Raw genomic sequence first — 24207 nt, forward strand, 5'->3', positions numbered from 1 at the left:
TGTGTGTGTCGTGATGTGTGTTCATGCATGTGGCGTGTGTGGTGTGTGGTATGTGCCCGTGTGTGGGGTGTGTGAGTTCATGTGCATATGTGTCATGTATGTGTGCATGTGTGTGCACATGTGTGCATGTGTGCATGTGTATGTATGGTGTGAGTCTGTGCATGTGTGTGCATGTGTGGTGTGTGTGCATGTATGTGGCATGTGTAGTATGTGCATATGTGTGTGGTGTGGGAGTTCACATGTGTGTGTCACATGCATATTCGTGCATGTGTGTGGTGTGTGTACGTGTGTGTGCATGTGTGTGGTGTGTGTACGTGTGTGTGCATGTATGTGGTGTGTGTCTGCACATGTGTGCATGTGTGTGGTGTGTGTCTGCGTGTGTGCATGTGTGTGGTGTGTCTGTGCATGTGTGCATGTGTGTGGTGTGTGTCTGTGTGCGTGTGTGCATGTGTGTGTGCATGTGTGTGGTGTGTGTTGTGTGCATGTGTGCATGTGTGTGGTGTGAGTCTGTGTGCGTGTGTGCATGTGTGTGGTGTGTGTCTGTGCGTGTGTGTGCATGTGTGTGGTGTGTGTCTGTGTGTGTGTGCATGTGTGTGGTGTGTGTGCGCATGTGTGCATGTGTGTGGTGTGTGTCTGTGAGCATGTGTGCATGTGTGTGGTGTGTGTCTGTGCACGTGTGTGCATGTGTGTGGTGTGTGAGTCTGTGTGTGTGTGCATGTGTGTGGTGTGTGTCTGTGCACGTGTGTGCATGTGTGTGGTGTGTGAGTCTGTGTGTGTGCATGTGTGTGGTGTGTGTGCGCATGTGTGCATGTGTGTGGTGTGTCTGTGCGCGTGTGGCATGTGTGTGGTGTGTGGTCTGTGTGTGCATGTGTGTGGTGTGAGTCTGTGTGGTGTGCATGTGTGTGGTGTGTGTCTGTGTGCGTGTGTGCATGTGTGTGGTGTGAGTCTGTGTGTGTGCATGTGTGTGGTGTGTGTCTGTGAGCATGTGTGCATGTGTGTGGTGTGTGTCTGTGCACGTGTGTGCATGTGTGTGGTGTGTGAGTCTGTGTGTGTGTGCATGTGTGTGGTGTGTGTCTGTGCGTGTGTGTGCATGTGTGTGGTGTGAGTCTGTGTGTGTGCATGTGTGTGGTGTGTGAATCTGTGCACGTGTGTGCATGTGTGTGGTGTGTGAGTCTGTGTGTGTGTGCATGTGTGTGTGCATGTGTGTGGTGTGTGTCTGCGCGTGTGTGCATGTGTGTGGTGTGTGAGTCTGTGTGTGTGTGCATGTGTGTGTGCATGTGTGTGTGCATGTGTGTGGTGTGTGAATCTGTGCACGTGTGTGCACGCACATATGTCAGGAGCGAGGGTGGGTGATAGGAGCACACATGACCTTGCCCTGCCTCCTCCGGTGTACCGTGTTTCACACCCTGTGAGTCTATGTGTCTGGGGCTCCAACACGAGCACAGTTCTCCTCCCACCTGGCGTGTATTCCACGTTTGGGGAATCCCATGTGCTTCCCTGAGGATGTTGGATGCCCACAACCTCGCAGGGTCATGGCTTTTGTCTGGGGCTGAGTGCCCCTCATCTAAGGGTGCAGAGCGGGGAACAGGCTCGCAGGGCACACACCATGCCCTATACCTGAGGGAAGTGGGCCTGGGAGCCGCATCTGGAAGCCCATCAGGCATAGGCTGGTCTGGGCTGAGTGGACCGAACAACTGCACGTTAGTAAGGCGTGTCTGCCCCGGGGCAGTTAATTCTGAGGAGCTTTCTCTTCCAACACTGAGCAGCCATGAGTTCCTGCCATCTGGCCACTGTCACCTCTCTGCTGACCGCTGCCCAGGGGTTGGGATCCGACCCAGTTCTGCAAGGACCAGCTGAGCCCAAGGCCGCCCGGCACAAAGGCGGCCCTGGGCCCTGGAGGTGTGCTGAAAAGAGGTCTCCAGACAGCCGCACCTGCTCCTTCCTGAGTCCCACGCACCACAGGCCCAGCCCCGTGGGGTCCTGCGTGACGAGTCTTTGAAGGAGGCCCTTCTGCAGCTGCCCAGCCTGCCAGTGTCCACTCCGCAAATGCCAGGAGCCACTGCCTCCCACCGCCGGCCCCAGCCTGCCTCCTGCCGCTTCCAGACCCTCTGCCTTGCCCTGGAGAACCCAGGCACCTGCCTTCCCGTCGCTAAGCGGGCTTCATGGAGGGAAAGGGCTGCTCGGCCTCAGAATAACCTTCACCAGGAGCAACATTATCTCTTCCAATGTAGCGTGGCGCGCTGCCTGGCTGGCTCCCGGGAGCCCGTCTGACCCGCAGACACGCAGCGTCATTATTAGTGATGCGTGCGGTCCCAATGATACCTTACAGGGGAATCCGGGCGTGCAAACGGCCCAGCAGAGGACGGACAGCGGGAGCCGGAGGAGAGGACGCCTGAGCTCTGGAGCAAGTGCAGCCCTGCATACGGCGGGCGGAGGGCGGACAGACCCACCAGGCCTGGCCCCACCCGCACCTGCTCTCCACCTCTGAACAGCAGCAGCCTAGGCCATCCGGCTTTGCACAGCCAGAACAGCTTTCACTTGGAAAGCAAAAGTTTCGCCACAGTCATGACAATATAAAACGTTGGCCTTTCTCCCCCGAATGCTATCCTTTAATGCATTAAAACTTGAAACTTAGCACCACATTCCGGACACTGTATCAAACAAGGTCATGTGCGTATGAGGCTCAGGAGGACGCCCGTGGGAGAAGTGGATGGAAATCATTTCATTTTGCATTTTCCCAGGCAGATGCCTCCCTGAGTTTTCAAATTGCTCGTGATCGTCCTATTACTGTGGCTTGTGGTATTTATCAATAGTTCCAGATTATTTGCCTGCTCTTGTCTAATTTCTACAGCGGAAAGATATGTGCAGCTCTCTGAAAACCTGGTGCCGCCCACAAAGACCTCAGAGAAGCCACAGTTCACAGATGCCTCATTCTAAGAGGTCTCCAGAGTGAGGTGCTTGGCTGGGGTGCAGAGGCAGGAGGACATGCCAGGGTGTGGGCGGCCGGGATGCCACCCGCAGAGTCTCACTGGGAGCGGGTTTCATTAGGAAAGGTGCGCGGAGTCCACATCAGGAATTTTCCAGGGAGAAGAAGTGTGGTGTGAGTCCCAGTGAGGGCAAGAGGGCAGGGGAGCTGTGCTGTCTTCCCAGGGCCACCATGCCATCCTGCTTTCTGCCCAGTTCCCCTGCCATTTCCCACCGGGCTGATGTAGGTGTACACACAAATGCACACACACACATGCACACAAAATATACATAATGCACACGCACATGCATGCACGTAGTCACACTTACATGCACACATGCACAATTACACGTGCACACACAGGCACATGCTCGGGCACACACTCGTACACACACTGGTTCTGTTACACACTCAGGCACTGTTTACCAGCTGGAGACCTCCAGGGGTTGGTAAGAATCAGTTTCCAGTCTGAGTGAGTGACTCTGAGGAGCCTTAACCAACGCGCGCGCGTGCGCGTGTGTGTGTGTGTGTGTGTCAGAGATAGAAACGGATAGAGACAGAGAGATACAGTGAGACAAAGACTGAGAAAGACACGGAGACAGACAGAGAGTGGTACTCTCCTCTGTTCTTTTTCTCAAGACTGCTTTTCTAGTGCGGAATCTGTTTCGATTCCATATGAACTTTAGGATCGTTTTTTCTAATTCTGTGAAAAATAACTTTGGCAATTTGACAGGGGCATGGCATTGAATCTGCTGAGTGTTTGGGGCAATATGGACATTGTAGCAATATTGATTCTTCCATTCCATGAGCATGGGATGGTTTTCCATTTGTTTGTGTCTACAATTTCTTTTCTCAGTGTTTTGTAGCTCTCCTTGAAGCTATCTTTCATCTCCTTGGTTAGATGCTAAACCTTTCTAAGAATCCGGATGTGCAGCTGACATAGCAAGTGGTTCCCCATCTGCCCTGGTGTAAGCACATGAGTTTCTTGCAGACCTACTCCCAGCTCTAATATACTATGAGTATGCAATTATGACTGGCAAGAATAATAATTATTTGGGATAATAAATTTCGGAGTGGACTAAAGGAATCTTCAATTCTTATATTCTGTTTTGAATTGTCCATTTGAATTGTTCCAAGTGCAAATAAATGCATTTTCTGAATCACATCATTTTTATAATGCAGGCCCCTCAAACCCCTTGTATCCCAAATCCCAAGCCCACCTGTGAGGTGGGCCCCACACCTCCCTCTTCATGCCCTCAAAAGGTGTTGGCGGCTTACAGTGTCTTTCATGGTCACAATTAATGTGTTCTGAGGGCCTGCAACATTTGATAGGTCATGCCAAAACTTTTTTTTTAATTTAATTTCATTTTATTTTAGGCTTAGGGATACATGTGCATGTTTGCCCCGTGGGTATACTGCACCCTGTTGGGGATTGGGCTGCTAGTATACCCATTACCCAAATAGTGAACATTGTACTGATAGCTTATTTTTCAAACCTTACCCATCTCCTACTCTCCCCACTTCTCAAGTCCTCAGTGTCTGTTGTTTCCATCTTTATGTCCATGTGTCCCCATCGTTTAGCTCCCACTCATAAGTGAGAACATGCAGTATTTGCTTTTCTGTTTCTGAGTTAGTTCATTTAGGACAATGGCCTCCAGCTCCATTCACATTGCTGCAAAGGACATAATTTTACTCTTGTTATGGATGCCTAGTATTCCATGGCGTATATGTACTACATTTTCTCTATCCATCCACTGTTGATGGACATTTAGGTTGGTTCCATGTCTTTGCTATTGTCAATAGTGTTGAGGTGAACGTACACGTACAGGTGTCTTTTTTATGTAACGATTTTCTTTTCCTTTGGATACATGCCCAGCAGTACAATTGCTGGGTCAAATGGTGGTTCTATTCTTAGTTCCTTGAGAAATCTCTATGCTGTTTTCCATAGAAGTGGAATTAGTTTACATTTCCACCAACAGTGCACAAGCATCCCCTTTTCTCTGCATCTACACAAACATGTTGGATCTTTTTTGACTTTTTAATAATAGCCATTCTGACTGGAGTAAGATGATATCTCAGTGTGATTTTAATTTGCATTTCCCCTATGATGTTAAGCATTTGATCATATGCTTGTTGGCTGCTTACATTTTTTTCTTTTGAGAAATGTCTGTTCATGCCCTTTGCCCAATTTTTCATGGAGCTGTTTGGTTTTTTCTTGCTAAGTTATTTGAATTTCATCCAGATTCCAGGTATTAGCCCTTTGTCAGAGGCATAATTTGCAAATATTTTATCCCATTTTGTAGATTGTCTGTTTACTTTTTTATTTTACTTTCTTTTATTTTTTGCTGTGCAGAAGCTTGTTAGTTTAATTAAGTCCACTTTGTCTGTTTTTGGGTTTGTGCATTTCCTTTTGGGGCCTTCATCATAAATCATTTGCCTAGGCCAATGTCCAGAAGTTTTTCCTAGGTTTTCTTCTAGGATTTTTATAGTTTCAGGTCCTATGTTTAAGTCTTTAATCCATTGTTGAATTAATTTTTGTATATGGTGAGAGATAGGGGTCCAGTTTCATTCTTCTGCACATGGATAGCCAATTTCCTAGCACCATTTATTGACTAGGATGTCGTTTCCCCATTGTTTATTTTTATCAGCTTTGTTGAGGATCAGATGGCTGGAGATGGACCACTTTATTTCCGGGTTCTCTACTCTGTTCCATGGGTCTATGTGTCTATCTTTGTACCAATACCATCCTGTTCTTACTATAGACTTGTAGTATAATTTAAAGTCAGGCAATGTGATACATCTGGATCTGTTCTTTTTCTCGGGACTGCTTTAGCTATTCAGGGTCTGGTTTTGGTTTTATATGAACTTCAGGATTGTTTTTTCTAATTCTGTGAAAAATAATGTTGGAATTTGATAGAGATTGCATTGAATCTGCCAATTGCTTTAGGCAATGTGGACATTTTAACAATATTGATTCTTCCAATCCATGAGCATGGGATGGTTTTCCATTTGTTTGTGTCTACAATTTCTTTCATCAGTGTTTTGTAGCTCTCCTTGTAGCTATCTTCCATCTACTTGGTTAAATGTATTCCTAGGTATTTTATTTTGTGTGTGTGGCTATTGTAAATGGGATTGAGTTCTTGATTTGTTTCTCAGCTTAAACATTATTGATGTAGAGAAATGCTGCTAATTTTTGTACATTGATTTTGTATCCTGAAACTTAACTGAAGCCATTTATCAAGTCTAGGAGTGTTTTAGAGGAGTCTTTAGGGTTTCCTAGGTATACACACATTTATGTCATCAGGGAACAGAGATAGTTTCACTTCCTCTTTTCCAATTTGGATGTCTTTTATTTCTTTCTCTTGCCTGATTACTCTGGTTAGGACTTCCAGTACTATCTTAAGTAGAAGTAGTGACAGTGGACATCATCTTGTTCCAGTCCTTAGGGAAACGCTTTCAACTTTTCCCCATTAAGTGTGACGTTGGCTGTGGGTTTGTCAGATGGCTCTTATTATTTTGAGGTATGTGTCTACAATGCCTAGTTTGTTGACAGTTTTTATCATGAAGGGATGTTGGATCTTATCGAATGCCTTTTATACATCTATTGAGATGACCCTATGGTTTTTGTTTTTAGTTCTGTTTGGGTGGTAAATCACATTTATGGATTTGCAGATGCGGATTCATCCTTGCATCTCTAGAATAAAACCCACTTGATCATGATGAATCATCTTTTTGATGTGTTGCTGAAATCACGCATTCTGAGTGTCTGCAACATTTGACAGATCATGTTAAACTGTTACACGCACTGTCTCCATTGATCTAACAAGGCCCATGTAGTAGGTTCCATTTGTGAACCGCGTGATGGGCCAGGTCCCACTGCCAGCACCCAGCCGCTGGAATCCACCTCTGTGCCCCAGAGACAACGAGTCCATTCACCAATCTGTGCCACGAGCTTTGGAGACAGCTTCCCGAGAGAAGACAGGGACAAAATACAAAAAGTGGGAGCCAGGGAAAGGCTCAGTGTGCCTGCTCTGGGGATCAGAGACAGAGGGGATGACTCAGGAGGGGTGTGGCCATGCCCACCCTCTCAGAGCAAGGGCAGAGCTGCCCATCGGTGGGCTAATCAGGCTTTGTGAACCTAAGTCAGGCTGACTTTTTTAAATGTATTTTATTGTGGGTTTCCTTGTGTATATTTCAGGTGTACATCATCATGTTTCGTTACACTTACACTTAGTGAAGTAGTTACCACAGTCAAGCAAATGATCACCCGCACCTTCCACTGCCTTTTGTTTGGGTAACAGCCACTCTCATATCATCTTCCCTGCTGGCCAGCGGGAACACCCAGACTTGGGGCACACAGAGAAAGAGTGAGGGGTTTGGGACACAACCCAGGGGGTAACTTCCACAGGGCAGAATGAAGAGGGGAGGCAGATAGTCCCCCAGCTCCCCTCACCCCCAGGGTGTGGCCTGTTGAGTAGAGACCCTGGTGAGTGCAGGAATTCGGCTCTGAGACCCACCAAGCAGGTGCATCAACAATAGCTTTCCATCAATAGCTTTCTACTTAGAGGCAGGTGTTTTCTTGGTCTCCTGATGTTTTATCTCTAGGTTTTTATATATGACGACTGAGTGTGAGAAACCTGTTGATTATATGGAGAAAAAAATGAGACTAATTTCCTGGGTTGGGGAGGGGAGTGTAACACATTTCATACCTTCTGTGTGGAAGGAAAAAAACGTTAATTTGTAAAGTTGGTGTTAAAGCTGTGAGTGGTTCACATGCAGTCGCTACAGCAAGAGGCCGGCAGGGGCAGCACCTAGACGTGAGCAACTCAATTTTCCAACAGCCTCAGAGCCCAGAGCGCCACTCGCCTAGGACCAGCTCCCACCCTCACCCAGGCCGGCCCCACGACTGTCACTGGGCCGTAGTGTCAAGGCTTCTCCCACTTGGGCCTGAGGGACCAAAAAGGCAAAGCCTGTTTTTCGCTTCGTATGCCTCAGGCACCTGCACTGTTACCTGACTCAGTAGGTTCTGGAAGGTTTTGTGAGAACGAACTCTTGCCTTGCCAACCAGAGAGAGAGAGGAGGCTTTGCTGTGTGTGGAAAAGCTAATGCTGCTCTTGGCCCTTCTGAGGGGGCAAAACTCCTTCAAAAACTCTTCTCAAGGCGGAAGACACGACCCCCACCACAGCTCACGACTCGCAGACTTGAGGCCCTGGAAACTCTTCTTCCAGGTGCCCTGGAATTCCTGCAAAGTACACGGAGAAGCTCAGGGAAAACGATGAGCAGGGAGAGAAGCGAGGCCTGGACAGGGAGAAGCAAGGTGGGCGAGACACGGGTGAGAGGAGGGTGAGAAGTGTCTGCCCCACCATTTCCCTGCTGTGTTTTCAAAATGTGTCCAGTGTTCCCCCACGGCTGACTCTCGCTCAGCCCGTTGATGTGCTGCCTCTGTTCGTCCCTGTAAGAACCTTATAAGGCAAATATTTTTTAAATCTTCATTTTCTGCCTTAAAAAATCAGTTGGCCAGACTGAGTGACTTGCCCAGGGTCACGCATCCCTGGATGATGGAGCAGAGCCTGGAGTGTCCCCTGTGCCCCCATTCCCCACAGCTCCATGCAGAGGCCACCGCTGGGCTGTGGCGTCTGTTCTGGGCTCCCACGTCAGGGAAATGGGAATCGGGGCCTGTGCCGAGGAGTCCCAACCCTAATCAGGTGATATCACCCCCAGAGGGCCCAGTTGGTGTGTCCAGGACAGGCCCCTGAAGTATGCTCTTATTATCAATTATTGATTATTATGGAAGAAGCCCTCATACCACAACCTGACATTCATGGTTTATGCCATGGAAAACTTTAATTCTGAGAGTCATAGGACATTGAGTCAGGAAGAGGCATTCAGTGCAGCTAGCGGCAAAGCGTTGCTCCGTGAGTTCTGATCTGAGATCCAGCAAAGGTCATGCAATAACGCCAGCCACTGTAATCACACTGACAGTCTCGTCCATCCCCACCTTGCAAGAAATCAATAAGAAATTACAGAGTACCAAGCAAATCTCTATGCAATGTGGTATGGGGTTGGGGGTTTGATCTTGTTGGGTTTTTTGCTCCATCTTTAAGTTCAATTTGGAAAATCACATGGTTAAGCTCATCTGCTAACCCTTGGCCTGAAACACACTAAACAGTAGAGCAGTGCTATATGTATACCCAAAGTACATAATGATTAACAAAAGCATTTGCACTCAGCACTTTCTCCTCAGAAGGTAACTGTTTCTGCTGCCATCAACTGTAAATGAATGTTGTGCACCTATAACTGATCAAGCTCTCAGATCCACATTTTGAACAAAATTACCTCCCCAAACCTAGTACTTTTTAGACATAATTGCCAGAGAAAACAACAAAGCCACCTCACAATTCAAAAAATTCAAATGAGAAATAGAGATTTTAGCAAACAGAGAGCACTTTCAAAGCAGAGCCCGGAGCCTTCTGCAGGAGAACCCAGGTGGTGGTGATAGTTGAGGCCAAGAGACGGATGGTTTCACCCCAAGCTGAACGGGCAGGCAGCGCGCAACCTGAAAAGAACATTCCCCAATGTCAGGATACCTCACAAAGGTGCCTGATTTTCAAAGGCATCTTTTGTGCCTATGAAATGTATGTTTTTATTATTCTCCAACAACGATGTCATAAGCTGAGGGGAGGGGAGCGTGGGGCTGGGCCAACCAGGCCTCATTCCTGCTTGGCTTTCGGGCCACATGGCCAGCAGGTCCAAGTGTCAACATCCAGCTGCACTCAACCTCTATTTCTAAGCTGTGGGTTAGCTGTAAAAATTGCCTCCAGTTTCCCCTTGCTTAATGAGAAAAAACTCATCCACACCTGGCAGAAGAGCCTGTCCCCACGGACAAAGCCGATGAGTGAGGGGAAAGCCTGTGTGTTCTTGCCCAGGACAGCTCACCATCCGGTCACACGTGGGGCAGCCTGTGGGCTCAGCTTCATCTTCCTCTTCCAGAGAGCCCAGAAAAGGGTGTTACTGTGCATAGGCCAAGACAATGATGGAAGTAATCAGTTTCCATAAAATCACCTTTACAGCAACAACACAGACGAGGGTGATCCCATGCCTAGGACTGAACTGCACCGCGACCAACTAATAAACTCTGCAACCTCAGTAAAGGAACTTCCTCACTGAGAAAATCGGACATTAATACCCTCACCAGAGCTGACTGGGGCAATGGGAAGCAGCAAAGTCCGGGTTCTGCATGAGCCAAGCCTCAGGGAGGGGCAAGGGCGCAGCTCACTACCGTAATTCTCAGAGTATTTTGTAGTAAACCCGCATGGTGCCTTCCAGAAGCACATTCACCAGTGAGGGCAGTATGGACCCAGCAGGTCATGGGGCCATCCGTGGCTGAGATTCCCTAATGGAACAGCTTTGCCAGAAAACAGTGGTCCAGGATGGTCAGTCCAGAAAAATTAAATCATTATCAAATGCATCCATCACCTCAGCTGGCAAATGATGATTTTGCTAAATTGACTTCAGAGCATTTTCTGCAAAAGAAATAAAGCACTGAAGTCACACGTGAAGTCACCCCCCAGCCCTCATTGCACTTCCCTCCTGCACTCCCCAGGGGAGATTGGACTGGATCTTCATTACCCACGCATCAGCAGCCTTGTCACAGATGCATGGCTGCATGAAGAATATAGAACGCTGGTATTCTTATAATATCCTATCCTGTGGGTTACTTTGCAAGTCAATTTTATTATCTGGCCTCCTCTTTCTTGAGATTCATCTACATTGAAGCATACAGACATAGTCCATTAGATGCAACTGCTATATAGTATTCTGTAGTGTGATTATTTCACTGATGACTCGTCGTTCCTCTAACCACAGAAACTTGGGCATTTTCAAAGTTTTCGGTTTTGTGAAAGCATGCTGCAGTGCACACCTCTGTTCAGTTCTGCCTCTGTGTATGAAGGTTTCTCTAGGATGCATCTCCAGTGGCAGAATTGCTGAGTAAGGTGTGTGTTTCTTTACTCTTGCCCAGTGCTCCCAAAATGCTTTCCAAAGGAGCTGTGCTTGTGCTCCTGACGACCGACCCATGGTACCTACCCTGAAAACACTGGGACATTACAGGTCTTTTTAAAGTGCGTGCCTGTCTGATGAAGGTGGTAAGGCTCCCAGGGGCAGAAACCAAGCAAGTGGCCTGCGTTCCTGCAGGGACCAGCTTTCGACCCATCTTAGCCATCATCATGCCTTCTCCCTACATTTGATTTAAAGTGAGAGAGGAGTGACTCTTCCTTTCACTAAACACTTAGGGGCCACTGCAGGGTTATTAAGTGGCCTAATTTCAATATTGGGGCTTCTCAGGGAGGCCTGAGCAGAGGGAGAGAGATGAGGGAATGGCCAGTCCATGGAGCAGTGGGAACACACACAACACTTACTAAGTTTGCCGTCTTAAATGGGTGCGATCCACGACACCCCAAGACAATCACCATAGTAACATCAAAGATCACACATCAGAGGGCACCATAACAGATAAAATAATGGGAAAGTTTAAATATTTTGAGAATTACCAAAATGTGGCCAGGCGCGGTGGCTCTCATCCGTAATCGCAGCACTTTGGGAGACGGAGGCAGGCAGATCACCTGAGGTCGGGAGTTCGAGACCAGCCTAGCCAACATGGAGAAATCCCATCTCTACAAAAATACAAAAATTAGCCAGGCGTGGTGGTGGGTGCCTGTAATCCCAGCTACTCGGGAGGCTGAGGCAGAAGAATTGCTTGAATCTGGGAGGTGGAGGTTGCAGTGGGCCAAGATCGCACCATTGCACTCCAGCCTGGGCAACAGAGTGAGATTCCATCTCAAAAAAAAAACAAATTACCAAAACGTGACACAGAGGCATAAGGTGAGCACATGGTGTGGGATCAATGGGCTGATAGGGTTGCTCAACTCAGGGTTGCCACAAACCTTGGATTAGTGAATAACACGATACCTGGGAAGCCGAACGAGGAGGTGTGCCTGCACTTTAAATCATCTCTGGATGACGCATACTGCCTAATACAATGTAAATGCTATGCAAATCATTGTTATACTGTATTGTTTAGGGACTAATAACAAGAAAAATGTCTGTACACGTTCCGTAGTGATTCATCCATTTTTTCCCAAATATTTTCTCTCCACAGTTAGTTGAATCCATAGATGGGGAACTCAGGAATACAGAGGACCAACCGTATTTACTGACCAAGTGTGCCCCTCCTCCAGGGGAAAGGCCAGGGACTCACCCCACGGCTGCAGTGCCTCACCTGGGCCAGCTCCTAGGGTTTCCTCCAGGGAGGTCTCAGGAGACACCACCTGTCTCGCCTCTGGCTGTGAATGAGGAAGTAGAGTTTGGGGGCTGGACCCCCTGCCCCTCAGTACTGGGGGGGCATTGGGCACCGGGCCTGGAGGTCCCTGTAGCAGGTGGGAAGGGGGACACTAGACCACACCACCCCGGGAAAGGCCTCTCTGACCTTTGACATTGCCCAAAACTTGTACAGAGTCAGGGGTGCTCGTCTGTTTGTGAGACACAGCCGCACTTAAAGCAGGAGCCAGCCCAGAAGAGGACAGCTCTCAGCCACAGGCCCTCAGCAAGGGGCCAGGGAGGCTGCTTCCCCTCATGGGCCATAGGCTCCCAGGGGCTCCCTCCCTCCCTCCGGCGGCCACAGTCATTTCTCAGGCCTGGCCTGGGGGGCGCGGGCGGCGAGCGCGCTGGGACGGGGACCCTCGGGGAGTGCCCGCTGTGCCCATCGACCTGCCGGCGCCCGCCCAGGGTCCTGACTGGTCTGTTCTCCCCTCCAGGTACCAGCAGCGCGGAGGTGAAGGAGAACCGCAACGTGGGCAACCTGGCCGCGCGGCCACCGCCCTCCGGGGACCGGGCCCGGGGCGGTGCGCCCGGCGCGAAGAGGAAGCGGCCGCTGGAGGAGGGGAATGGGGGCCACTTGTGCAAACTGCAGCTGGTCTGGAAGAAGCTGTCGTGGTCGGTGGCACCCAAGAACGCGCTGGTGCAGCTGCACGAGCTGAGGCCGGGCCTGCAGTACCGGACCGTGTCGCAGACGGGCCCGGTGCATGCCCCGGTCTTCGCGGTAGCGGTGGAGGTGAACGGACTCACGTTCGAGGGCACGGGCCCCACCAAGAAGAAGGCCAAGATGCGCGCGGCCGAGCTGGCACTCAGGTCCTTCGTGCAGTTCCCCAACGCCTGCCAGGCGCACCTGGCCATGGGCGGGGGCCCGGGCCCCGGCACGGACTTCACCTCCGACCAGGCCGATTTCCCCGACACGCTCTTCCAGGAGTTCGAGCCCCCGGCGCCGCGTCCCGGTCTCACGGGAGGCCGCCCCGGGGACGCCGCGCTTCTGTCCGCGGCCTACGGGCGACGGCGGCTGCTGTGCCGCGCGCTGGACCTGGTGGGCCCGACCCCCGCCACCCCCGCGGCCCCGGGCGAGCGCAACCCCGTGGTGCTGCTGAACCGCCTGCGCGCTGGGCTGCGCTACGTGTGTCTGGCAGAACCGGCCGAGCGGCGCGCGCGGAGCTTCGTGATGGCCGTGAGCGTGGACGGCAGGACGTTCGAGGGCTCCGGGCGCAGCAAGAAGCTGGCCCGGGGTCAGGCCGCGCAGGCCGCACTGCAGGAGCTCTTCGACATCCAGATGCCCGGCCACGCGCCCGGCAGGGCCAGGAGGACGCCAATGCCGCAGGTGAGCGGAGCGGCGGGTGCAGGGGGAACCGGCGGCGCCGGGGGCGCGGGGGAGCCCCCGACCGTTCCCTGTTGGGAGTGGCGTCCAGGCTTCTCGGAGAAGGAGCGGCCGCCTGGAGCGGGAGGGGAAAGAATGTCTCCCGGCCTGGTGGGGTGATGGGAGAACAGGTGCTGCAGGCGGTTTTGAGGGTGACGATGCGGCTGCCCGGGAGGAGACGGCGAGGCCGGGTGGGGAGCGGCCAGGGCGCCTCTGTCTGCAGGGGGAGGGACGGTTCCCCCGTGCCAGGCTTCGTCCGTGACTGGGTCTCCACGCGTGGGGTCGGATGGTCGTGCCGGGTAAAATTGGGGTCAAGTCCTCCACCAGGGAGGCGCCCTGTGCCTGGGTGCAGCCGCGGAGGCCGCCAGCCCGGCAGGATCCAGACGGGGTCCCTGGTCCAAGGGAGAATCGCGCTGGGAGGCGGAGGAGGCCGGAGCGAGAGTGGGGAACTGGGCCTCCCTCTGCGGCAGGACCCCTCTGGTTCCTTCCTGCGCAGCTGTGGGTCCGCCTTCTAACCTGCGATTACCTTCACTCACTCCAGTCATGTTCTCAACTGTCTGGGCGTTACCGGTTGAAGGTGCCCAGGTTCTTGGCGCCTTGAGCAAAGAATTGGACAAAACCCACAAGGCAAGGAAAGAACGAAGCAAGAAAAGCAGAGATTTGTGGAAAATGAAAGCACACTCCACCGGGTGGGAGCGCCTGAGCACAGGGGCCCAAGAGCCCGTTACTGAAGTTTCTGGGGTTTAAATACCCTCTAGAGGTTTCCATTGGTTACTCGGCGTAGGCCCTGTGTAAATAGAGAGGACATTTCCTGTCATCGCTGAAGTATTTCCACTTGATTCAGCTCTAGGAAGTCACTGTGAACCGGCCTTATGTGCCTGCCTCCAGACCCTGCCTGAGTCTGGTATCTGTGAGAAATACCCTCTCCTGCCTGGTATCTGTGAGAAACTATTCTGATACCATTTTAAAACAATCTTATCCTGCCAAGTCTTGCAATGGCTGATTTATGCAAATTATCTTTTCTCTTATCATGTTCAGAATTATTTGTGGGCATCACTAATGTAGCAGATACAGAAAATTATCTTTATTCATTTTGGCATCAATCAAGGAAAGAAACATTTCACATAGTTAAAAAGCACTTAGCCCAGGGAAGGACTCGTCGTAAGTATGCAGTAATTGTAAGTTATGGCTGTGATCGCTACCATCCTTCCATCACAACACCTAGGACAGAATCCGTTATTTTGCCTGGGGAGATGATAAATCTCTTCACGAACGTAGGGCCCCACTCGAACCTCAGACACTGCTCGGGGAGACTGCAGGGTGACACAGACCACATGCGTCGTGGCAGAGCCCTCATCTTGAATTGTGACTGGGTTCAAGTGCTCACTATTCACTTGTCAACCAATGCTTGTTGAACTCTTGGCCGGTGTGGGGTAGGGCACACCCCTGCCTTCTGCCTCTCAGGAAGCCATTCAATCATTTTCAAGTACTTGTGGAACATCTGGTGGTCATTTTAAGGAGTGGGTTAGAGGGATTTAGACCACAATCTCCATCAGTCTTGCAGTCCAAACTCACCCTCAAATAAAAACACAATGTAAGTAAAAACAAGGTGGCAGACAGCAAGGACGGCTCCCACAGGAGTCCCTGGGCACCTCCTCACAAGGGCGCTGGGGCCTGGCTTGGTCTTTTCTTACACCTCCTTCTTATTTACTCCCCTCTCTCTTCCTTTTTCACCCTGTTTCTACACTCTCTGTAGCTTAAACTTGCCAATGACCATCCTGGAAGCCACTTCACCCCTGTAGCCTGAGGTGGGGGGAAGGGGGGGTGGGAGGGCTGGGAGAGAGCCCTCCTAAGGCTGCCTACGACCTTGGGTGCAACCTTGGCAGGCTTGAGTCTCCTGCCACCTCCTCTGAGAAGCCCCAGCACCCATGGTCTGGGGCGTGTCCCCCGTCGCTGGGATACCTTGCTCACCCAGCTGAGCCTGCCACTCGTCTGTTGAATCTGTTAAGCAGGAAACATCCCTCCACCCTCCCCAGGCCCTCTCCTGCATCCCACTCATGTGAAATGTGGAGAATGTCAGTGAATTCTGGCTGCAATGCCTTTTTCTTTCATGTTGTCAGCCCAGAGCTCTCACGATGGAGAAACCAGGCAGCACTACTACTTTGTAATAGTCATTTGACCCCAGAATGCAGCACATCAGTTAGAGCCATGGCCACTAAATTATTTTTCCCTGACAGTCCCTAACCACCCCGACTGGATGATGAAGGGCACAGAGCAGCGCGAGGGTTTCGTGCCATTTATCACTGCTCGGCACCCGGCGTCCCAGGGGCCCATTACCCTCCCTTGTACCCCTCCCCACGCACACCCACAGCTGGGCAGGGGCTGGGAGGACACTGGGACTCAGGGCCAGGAACCTCCAGCAGTTCATTAAATTCAAATCCTGTTATGGATGCGACTCAGGGAGAAAAAAATGAAAAGATTTCAGAAATTGCTGTAAATGTGGCTTTTCCTCCTTGCCCTGCCCCAACCTTTCCCCAAAACCCCGTCTCTACTTCGTGGACCCCCATCTACACAGCTTGCTTCCTGTTCACGCAGACCCCTGGTCCCACCGCATGGTGGCTCTGGAGCTGAAGTTCCTAAAGGCCTGAGTCCCTGGCCCTTGTCTGACGGCCCTGTTAGCACCTGTGTCTGGAGGGCAAGCCATGCGTTTTCCTGGGCTGTGTCCCACGCTCAGAAAAGGGCAGGCCCAACTCTGGGGCTGGGGGGAAAGGCCGCCCTTCCGGAGTCCCTCCAGGGAGCCTGGAAGCAGCGCCTCCTGCTGGAACGATGCAGTCTCTGCACTTGGGTGCCAGCCCCATTGCCTGAAGTTCTCTGCCCACAGTCCCAGGCTTGCCCCATGCAGGGCTGGCTTCCACGTGCAGGACGACAAAACCACGTCTGGATCCACACGGTGTTTCGGTAGAAGCCAGCAAAGATGCTGCACGTCTGCTCAGTGCTCTCCCAAAGGCTTGCTCCTACGAAGGAAGCTTCAGAACCACCCTGGAGGGAAGTCTCCTCATTAAGTAACAGTCAATGAAAAAAGTTTCCAACGTGATGGTGCATATGAATCATGTGAGTGGCGTGTTTAGACACCGCTGAGGAGCCTACTGCAAGAACCCAGTGGGTTCTGGAGGAAGGTCAGCAGTCTGCACTTCCAGCTCGTCGGGTGGTCAGAGACCCACACTGTTGAGAGCCAGGTGGCCAGAGCCTGTCATGGTGCTGCTCACAGCCTCAGCCTGGAATGGCAGGGCCGCAGCGGGAAGAGTCTCTGTCCTGCCGGGACAGCTTGCAGGAAGCAGGGCCTCCCAAAGGCCCTCGGAGACCTGCGTCGTGTGTCTGTAAGGGTGAGCGTTGTGGTGGTGGTTGGGATTCACAATATCAGCTTCCTTATAAACACGTGAAGTCACCCTCCAGTGGTAACGATGACGTACGATAGACTTGTGTGTCATCCGGATTTTGAAAGAGGAAGTTCAGAAGCATGATATTTTCATAAAGATTAAAATCACAGGTGTGGCTTCTTCGTATCTGATTTTCACTATTTCCTGCACCCGGGGTGTTTCTCAGGATCAGACTCATCTAACCCGTCAGCTTCAGGGGATCCGAGTCAGCCAGAGTGACAAAAGCAGGCATTTATCAGATTCCATAGAACTCACACCAGACCTAAACATGTAGGGTTTACAGTACTGGCAGAGGGTTTGCAGGCCAGTCTCCTCTCCATGAGTATCAGCTGATAGGGGAAGTGCCTGCTCAGGTGCACCTGCCTGGCCCACTGCAAATCCCTCATGCTCTCCTCATCTGCAGTCCACTCAAGACTCCTCTAGGTTAACTGGGTACTCAGAAGTAAGAACAAGACTGTGTCAGGATATAAATATGTGCTACCTGGAGGCATCATCATAAAAAATGATAAAATCACAAAACCTACATCTCTCTTCAGTTTGCTCCCCACCCCTAGCATGAAAAAAATTCCTAAGCAAAAACGCAACCATAAAGGAATGCTTTTCAGCATTTTCTTCCCATGAAAACTATCTAGAAAGGAGAATAAAGTACACTATAATGCCAGTAAAAATAAATCAGTAAAAGTCACCTGTGTGCTCAGTAACTCCGAAAAGGAAGTTTATTGACTTGTTTATGAGTTTATCTTTCACCTTCAAGTACCCCCTTTATTTCTTTGTTTTTTAAATTTTCATGTCAGGCACAGACACCCTGTTGTCCACACACCCTCACCCTGCACTCTCCCACACTCAGTCCATACTCCAAACTAGTGCCTTCAGAAAGAGAAACAGTTCCTTGAATGACTTTCTATAAATGTTAAAAGAATCTTTGTTTTGCTGAAAAAAAAAAAAAAAAACTTTCCATTGCCACCCAGCCTTCTGAGAATTATTCACTGCCAGCGAGAAGTTCTTTATATTTTCATAAAGACTCAGAGAGACTGGGAACCCAGAGAGGGAGGGGTGGCACCTCGGGCATCCCCGGGCAGCGGAAAAGGCACTAGAACCAGGTGTTTGAACTGGGAAAGGTGGGTTTGGGTCTGGGAATGCAGGTATTAAAGACATAAAAAGTGTCTGTGAAGTCCCTGGGAGAAGAAGCCTAGAGTTTGGGCCTTTACCTCCTGAGATGGACCTGGCTCCACATTCTCACCAAGCAATCCTCAAGGGCTGAGGGCACAGCAGGTTTCTCTCCTATCCGACATCATAATGGCTTTGCATCCCCAACTGTTCCCACCAGAGACACCGTAGTGAGGGGAAAGCCCGAGGGGTTCATGCTCTGTCCCCACACCGAGAAATATGCAGCTGAATCCTTGCAGAAAAATCATGACCAATTATTGGGAATGGCTTCAATCAGTTGAGGCAGCCAGTCAAGATGAAGCCACTTCTTTGATGCACGGAGCTAAGTCCAGGGTAATTTCTTTCTCCCTGTCTGTCTCTCTGTCTCTGTCTCTTTCTCTCTGTTTCTTCCTCTCTCTCACACACTATTTGTGCAGGATGCACATGCACATATGTGTGTATATAGATCTACACTAGAGAGAAAGACTTACAGTCAGCAAAGCTTTGTGCAAAGGTAGGAAAAACCTGCTCGTCCTGTGTGAGCATTTCTGAGACCTACCAAGAGATCTTTAATTCAGCAAGTTGCTAACACGTCTGTGGCTCAGTTTTCTCCTCTGCACAGGGTTTTTCTGGGGCTTGTGTGTCTACAGCACTAGAGTAAGCGCTCCAGGCCTGTTGGCTGTTATTTGTATTAGCATCATTGTTTTTATGATGCAATCACAGGTTCAATTATTTAAGATACTTATTCCCACACCAAAGTATATTAAAAGCAAACAAAAGTCCTGATGGCTCATGTCACTCCCATCCTGGGTGAAGGTGTTTTCTAGATTCAGAGGAGACGTTTGCTTGGGGTCTGCAGGCTCCTTGCAAGGGGTTACCAGATAAAATACAGTGACAAGCTTACATTTAAAAATTATTGTTGTTTATCTGAAATTCAAATTTAACCAGATGTCTTATATTTTATTTGCTAAAAAAAACCATGCATCCCTCCTTGCAACTGAAAAGCGAGAAAGGGGGTGAGAGTGTGGTGCCAGGGAGAGGAGGGTCCCATGGGAAGAGGGAGACTCCAGCAGCCACCTGTCTGCCGCTGTGCCCACCAACCTCCCTCGTTTTTCTCAGAGCACTCAGGTCACGGATATGCCAGTGTCCTGGGGTGGGGACACTAATGATTTTCTGGTCTTTTCTTGTCTCCCTCACTCAAATATTGCAGTCCCCTCTGGCTAGAAACCGGCCATTCAGTCTCACTCACTTTGTGAATAAATCGAGTGGAGGAAGGGTAATCACAAGCAGGCCAGGAGCCAAGTGTCTCTGCAGGGTCCTGAGTTCAGTTTCACGCCTCTGCCCTTTTGCTGGCAGGAACTCTTTTATCCCCCCGTGCGGACAGTCACTGTTGATTTCACTTATGTGTAAAATTACAAAGGGATTGCTGTGAGTGGGGGCCCTAGAAGAACCCTCCTGACCATAAGGCCCAGGAATCCAGTGTTAAAACGAACGTCATTTCTATCGTGGCAAAGGTCTCAGTGTAACTCAGGGAGAAGACTGAAGAGAGACCAGTTAGGTAGGAATCAGCCCTTCCTACCTAATGGTTTTCAGTAATTCCATAACTTATGAGAAAAATCGGGATTTCACAATTGACTTGTTTGAAGTCAGTTCTCATGTCTTAGAAGCAGTGATGAGTGTGTCGTTGGTGCTTTGCTTGAGAAGGGTGGAGGGAGGTGAGATTGAAGAGCAGCGTATGCCATTTTTCATCATGATGACTTCCAAAGAATGGGCTTTAAGATGGTGCCACTCCTACATGCAGCTTTTCCTCCAGACTTGGGCCAGCCCTAAGGCTTCCCTGGAAGACCAGCATGAAAGCCCCAACTCCCCTCCGTCATCCCCAGGTCAGCTAAGTGCCCTGGGAGGCTTCAGTCACTGGGGACAAGCAGCGCCTCATTGAAGCTGAGGTTCTGGGTCCTGGTAATGGATTGTTGGGCCTGTGTGAAGTTCTGTTGTTTTCCACCAGCTCACCCCAGGTGGTTCTGTTCTCTGTGAAGCCCTCCAGGGGGTGGGTCCCCAGAACGCCCTTCCACCCCAGCTGGCTGCCTGTGTCTCTGGGACCATTCTTCCCATGCGCCTGTGGCCACATCACCTGCTTTGAAGCAGGAATGATCCCAGCAGATTGCTTTCTTTCAGCACCTCACCTTCTGGGTTTTGTGTCCACACGCACCATCCTGTGGTCCACGCAGGAAGGCAAGGTGCTCTTTTGGGGAAGGAAAAACAGTCCTGCAGATCCAGCCATCCCCAAACCTTCTGGCTTTCTTCGTGTCCTGGGTCTGTGAAAGAGATGCTGACAGCCAGAGAAAGGGTGAGAGGTCACTCACTGTCATTACACATGGGAAAAAAAACTTTCAGAAAATCCCTCCTTAATGAGGCACTAGAGGCTTCGTAGATGCTTAACAATACATTTATGCATTTATACAATGTAAATACAATGTATGATATACATTTATACACTATACCTGTGTACAATATATATACAGTGTATGCTATATATTTCTATAACATATGTATACAATGTATATACAATTGTGATATATGTTTACACAATGTATATACAATGTACAGATACATTATGCAGTGTACATGCAATCACAGTGTGTGTTTATACAATGTATGCAATGTACAATATACATTTATATAATAGCTTCTGCCACCCTACTTCCTACTAAAACATGTTAGGTGAAGTTGTAATATGTAACTGAAATGTATTTAAGCCTATAGGTTCCCAGTACCATGTTCCAAATTTTCAAATATGGTTAATATGACTGTTCATTAGTTAAGCAGGGCCTGTGAGCCAAGCTTCACCACTTGTCTCTATTTCATAGCCATGATTACTGATGATGACAATAGTGCCATTAGCAGCTAATATTTCCCAGGCACTTAATCTGGGTTGCACATTATTCTAAGTGCTTTACATGCACAGTAACCCTCATTTAAAATTTTTGAGGTCTATTTTACAGAGGAGGACATTGAGTTTCCAGAGACCTGAGTCCCACATCCAAAGTCTAGTCGCTGAGGGGTGGAGCAAGGAGGATAGTTACAGACAGCAGAGCTCAGCTTCTGTGGGGCTGGGGCTCATCCTCAAGACTCCAGCCTGCTCCATCCTCCCAGCCCCCAAGGGCTTTAGGCTGATGGAGGACACAGAACACTGTTAATTAAATAGAGGTCTGTGATTTAGCACAGCGAGAATGACAAAAGAGTGTTTGTTATTAGTTCCAAACACGGAGAAACCACGGTGGGCTGACTGGCAGGGAAGAGTTGATTGAAAGACTTCAGAGCCCGACGGTGTGGGAGGAGGTGGGCAGCCAGGGGAGGGACACACACACCTCAGGGAGGTGCAAGCTGGAGAGGATCCGGTCACCTGCCTGCAGGGGCTCCACTGCCCTCCTGGGCTGGTGCTGCCTTGGGTACCTCCATGGAGCTCAGAGGCTAGAGGGGCTTGCTCCCCGTGGGAAGGTGGCTCTGTAAGCAGAGAGCCTACAGCCTCCCTGGGGTAGGCAACGGCTCCATTAGGATGGCTGAGCCCCCTTCCTTTGGGACTCATCGTTACACCAAAAAGGACAGGGTCAGCTAAAGGAGATGGCAACTGGGAAAAGCCAACGTTTAAATGAACCAGAGAAAGGAAAGAGGTGCATCTGAGAGAGGAGAGGGGATGTGGGAGAGCACATGGGGTGCCACCTTCCCCACCCCAAGGATGCCCAGGAGGGCCCTGCTCCCCTGAATCCTCTCCCCTGGACCCCCTCTCCTTCGCCCATTGTCACATCCCCTGAGGCCCCTCTTTTCATGCGCGTCCGTGTGAAGAGACCACCAAACAGGCTTCGTGTGAGCAACAAGGCTGTTTATTTCACCTGGGTGCAGGCGGGCTGAGTCCCAAAAGAGAGTCAGCAAAGGGAGATAGGGGTGGGGCCATTTTATAAGATTGGGTAGGTAAAGGAAAAAGGGGGGTTGTTCTCTGGCGGGCAGGGGTGGGGGTCACAAGGTGCTCAGCAGGGGAGGTTTTGAGCCAGGATGAGCCAGGAGAAGGAATTTCACAAGGTAATGTCATCAGTTAAGGCAGAAACTGGTCATTATCACTTCTTTTGTGGTGGAATATCATCAGTTAAGGCAGGAACCAGCCATCTGGATGTGTACGTGCAGGTCACAGGGGATATGATGGCTTAGCTTGGGCTCAGAGGCCTGACATTCCTGTCTTCTTATATTAATAAGAAAAATAAAATGAAATAGTGGTAAAGTGTTGGGGCAGCGAAAATTTTTGGGGGTGATATGGAGAGATAATGGGTGATGTTTCTCAGGGCTGCTTTGAGCGGGATTGGGGCAGCGTGGGAACCTAGAGTGGGAGAGATTAAGCTGAAGGAAGATTTTTGGTAAGGGGTGATACTGTGGGGTTGTTAGAAGAAACATTCGTCGTGTAGAATTATTGATGATGGCCTGGCTACGGTTTTGTTCGAGTGTCTACAAGCAACCTTTCACTGTTATTTACGGGGCTGGGTATAAGGAAGCAAGAAGAGGGGGTGGGAGGAGAGTCTGATGAGCAAAGGGAAGGTAGCCAAGGATGGAGTGAAATACAGAGTAAGTGTCTTCCTAAGCAACAATTACTGGTTTTTAAGTTTGCCAGTATTGATGGAGGGCTTGTCTGTAAGATGGAGCTGGAAGGCTCCACTTGTTTCAGTGATGTGTGTAGTTGGGCTTTGGAGATGAGGAGTAAAGGAACATCGAGAAGATGAATGGTTACCCAGGGGAATTCCAGTGGGTCTTTGCTGAGAGATACATAAAGGAGCAGCCACAGGAATAGTAGTTTGTGTTGTGAGAGGTCCAAATATGGGGGGAGCAGAGGTGATATAACGAGAAAGGTTTTTTAAATAAGAGCAGAGGAGGGTGGCAGCTTGCTGATGTGAGATGTCTGCGGAGGGCTTGCTGGACCCATCTAGAAAGTAAATGAGTTCTTCAAGAGGGTAAAGGTGAGGGCTGTTAAAGGAAGTTCGGAGGTGTAAGGAGACAGGAGTTGTTGCCCAGTCTGCATGTTAGGTGGGGACAGCTGTGTAGGCGCTGCAAGAAAGCGAAATGCAAAGCCAGTGGATGTTCGCTAAGGAGGGATTAGAAACGGCTAGGAGAGAATGACTAAGGTGGATAGTGTGGTAGAGATAGCTGGGGAGAGGTAGAGGGTGGCATAAGAATGGGAAAGAATAGAACTTCATCAGGGTGAAAGTATTGAAGGGTCTTCTGCCAGCAAAGATCATCTGTCCACTCTAAGAGGGAGTTAAGAGTTGCCAGTCCTGGGCAGGGGCAAATCCCCGAGCTTGATGTGTAGGGAAGGGAGGGGGCCTGAATAATCCCTGAGGAGTAGTAGAATAGCAGATGGAACACTGAGAGGCGATTTCCTTGAGGATAGATTTCTACGATGGAAAGGAAATGAGAGGTTCTAAGAGGCAGGCTGGTGGCTTGTACTATAGCATAGCCTGCCTTTCCTGGTGTGTGGCGATTAGGCCTGGTGGAACTGCCATCAATAAACTAAATATGATCAAGGTGAGGAACAGGGAAGGAGGAAATATGGGGAAATGGGGTGAACGTCAGGTGGATCAGAGAGATACAGTCATGAGGGTCAGGTGTGGTATCAGGAATAATGTGGGAGGGCGGATTGAAGTCCAGGCCAGGAACAATGGTAATTGTGGGAGACTCAACAAAGAGTGAGTACAGCTGAAGGAGCCGGGGAGCAGAAAGTATATGCATCAGGTGTGAGGAAGAAAATAGATTTTGGAAGTTATGAGAACTACAGAAAGTGAGTTGAGCATAGTTTGTGATTTTAAGGGCCTCAAAGTATTAAGGCAGCAGCAGCCGCTGCACGCAGACATGAGGGCTAGGATAAAACAGTAAGGTCAAGT

General features: G+C 50.0%; 1 protein-coding gene across 1 annotated transcript in view; it reads left to right on the forward strand.

The window, feature by feature from the left end:
* ADARB2 (adenosine deaminase RNA specific B2 (inactive)) overlaps positions 1-24207 on the forward strand; it is a 536653-nt gene that overhangs the window by 341295 nt on the left and 171151 nt on the right. Inside the window, exon 3 of the mRNA XM_030819367.1 lies at positions 12778-13667. Within this exon, the coding sequence (XP_030675227.1) occupies positions 12778-13667 (890 nt within the window). The remainder of the gene's footprint in view (positions 1-12777; positions 13668-24207) is intronic.

The sequence above is a fragment of the Nomascus leucogenys genome, chromosome 9 (genome assembly GCF_006542625.1).
Source record: "Nomascus leucogenys isolate Asia chromosome 9, Asia_NLE_v1, whole genome shotgun sequence".
Lineage (NCBI taxonomy): Eukaryota > Metazoa > Chordata > Mammalia > Primates > Hylobatidae > Nomascus > Nomascus leucogenys.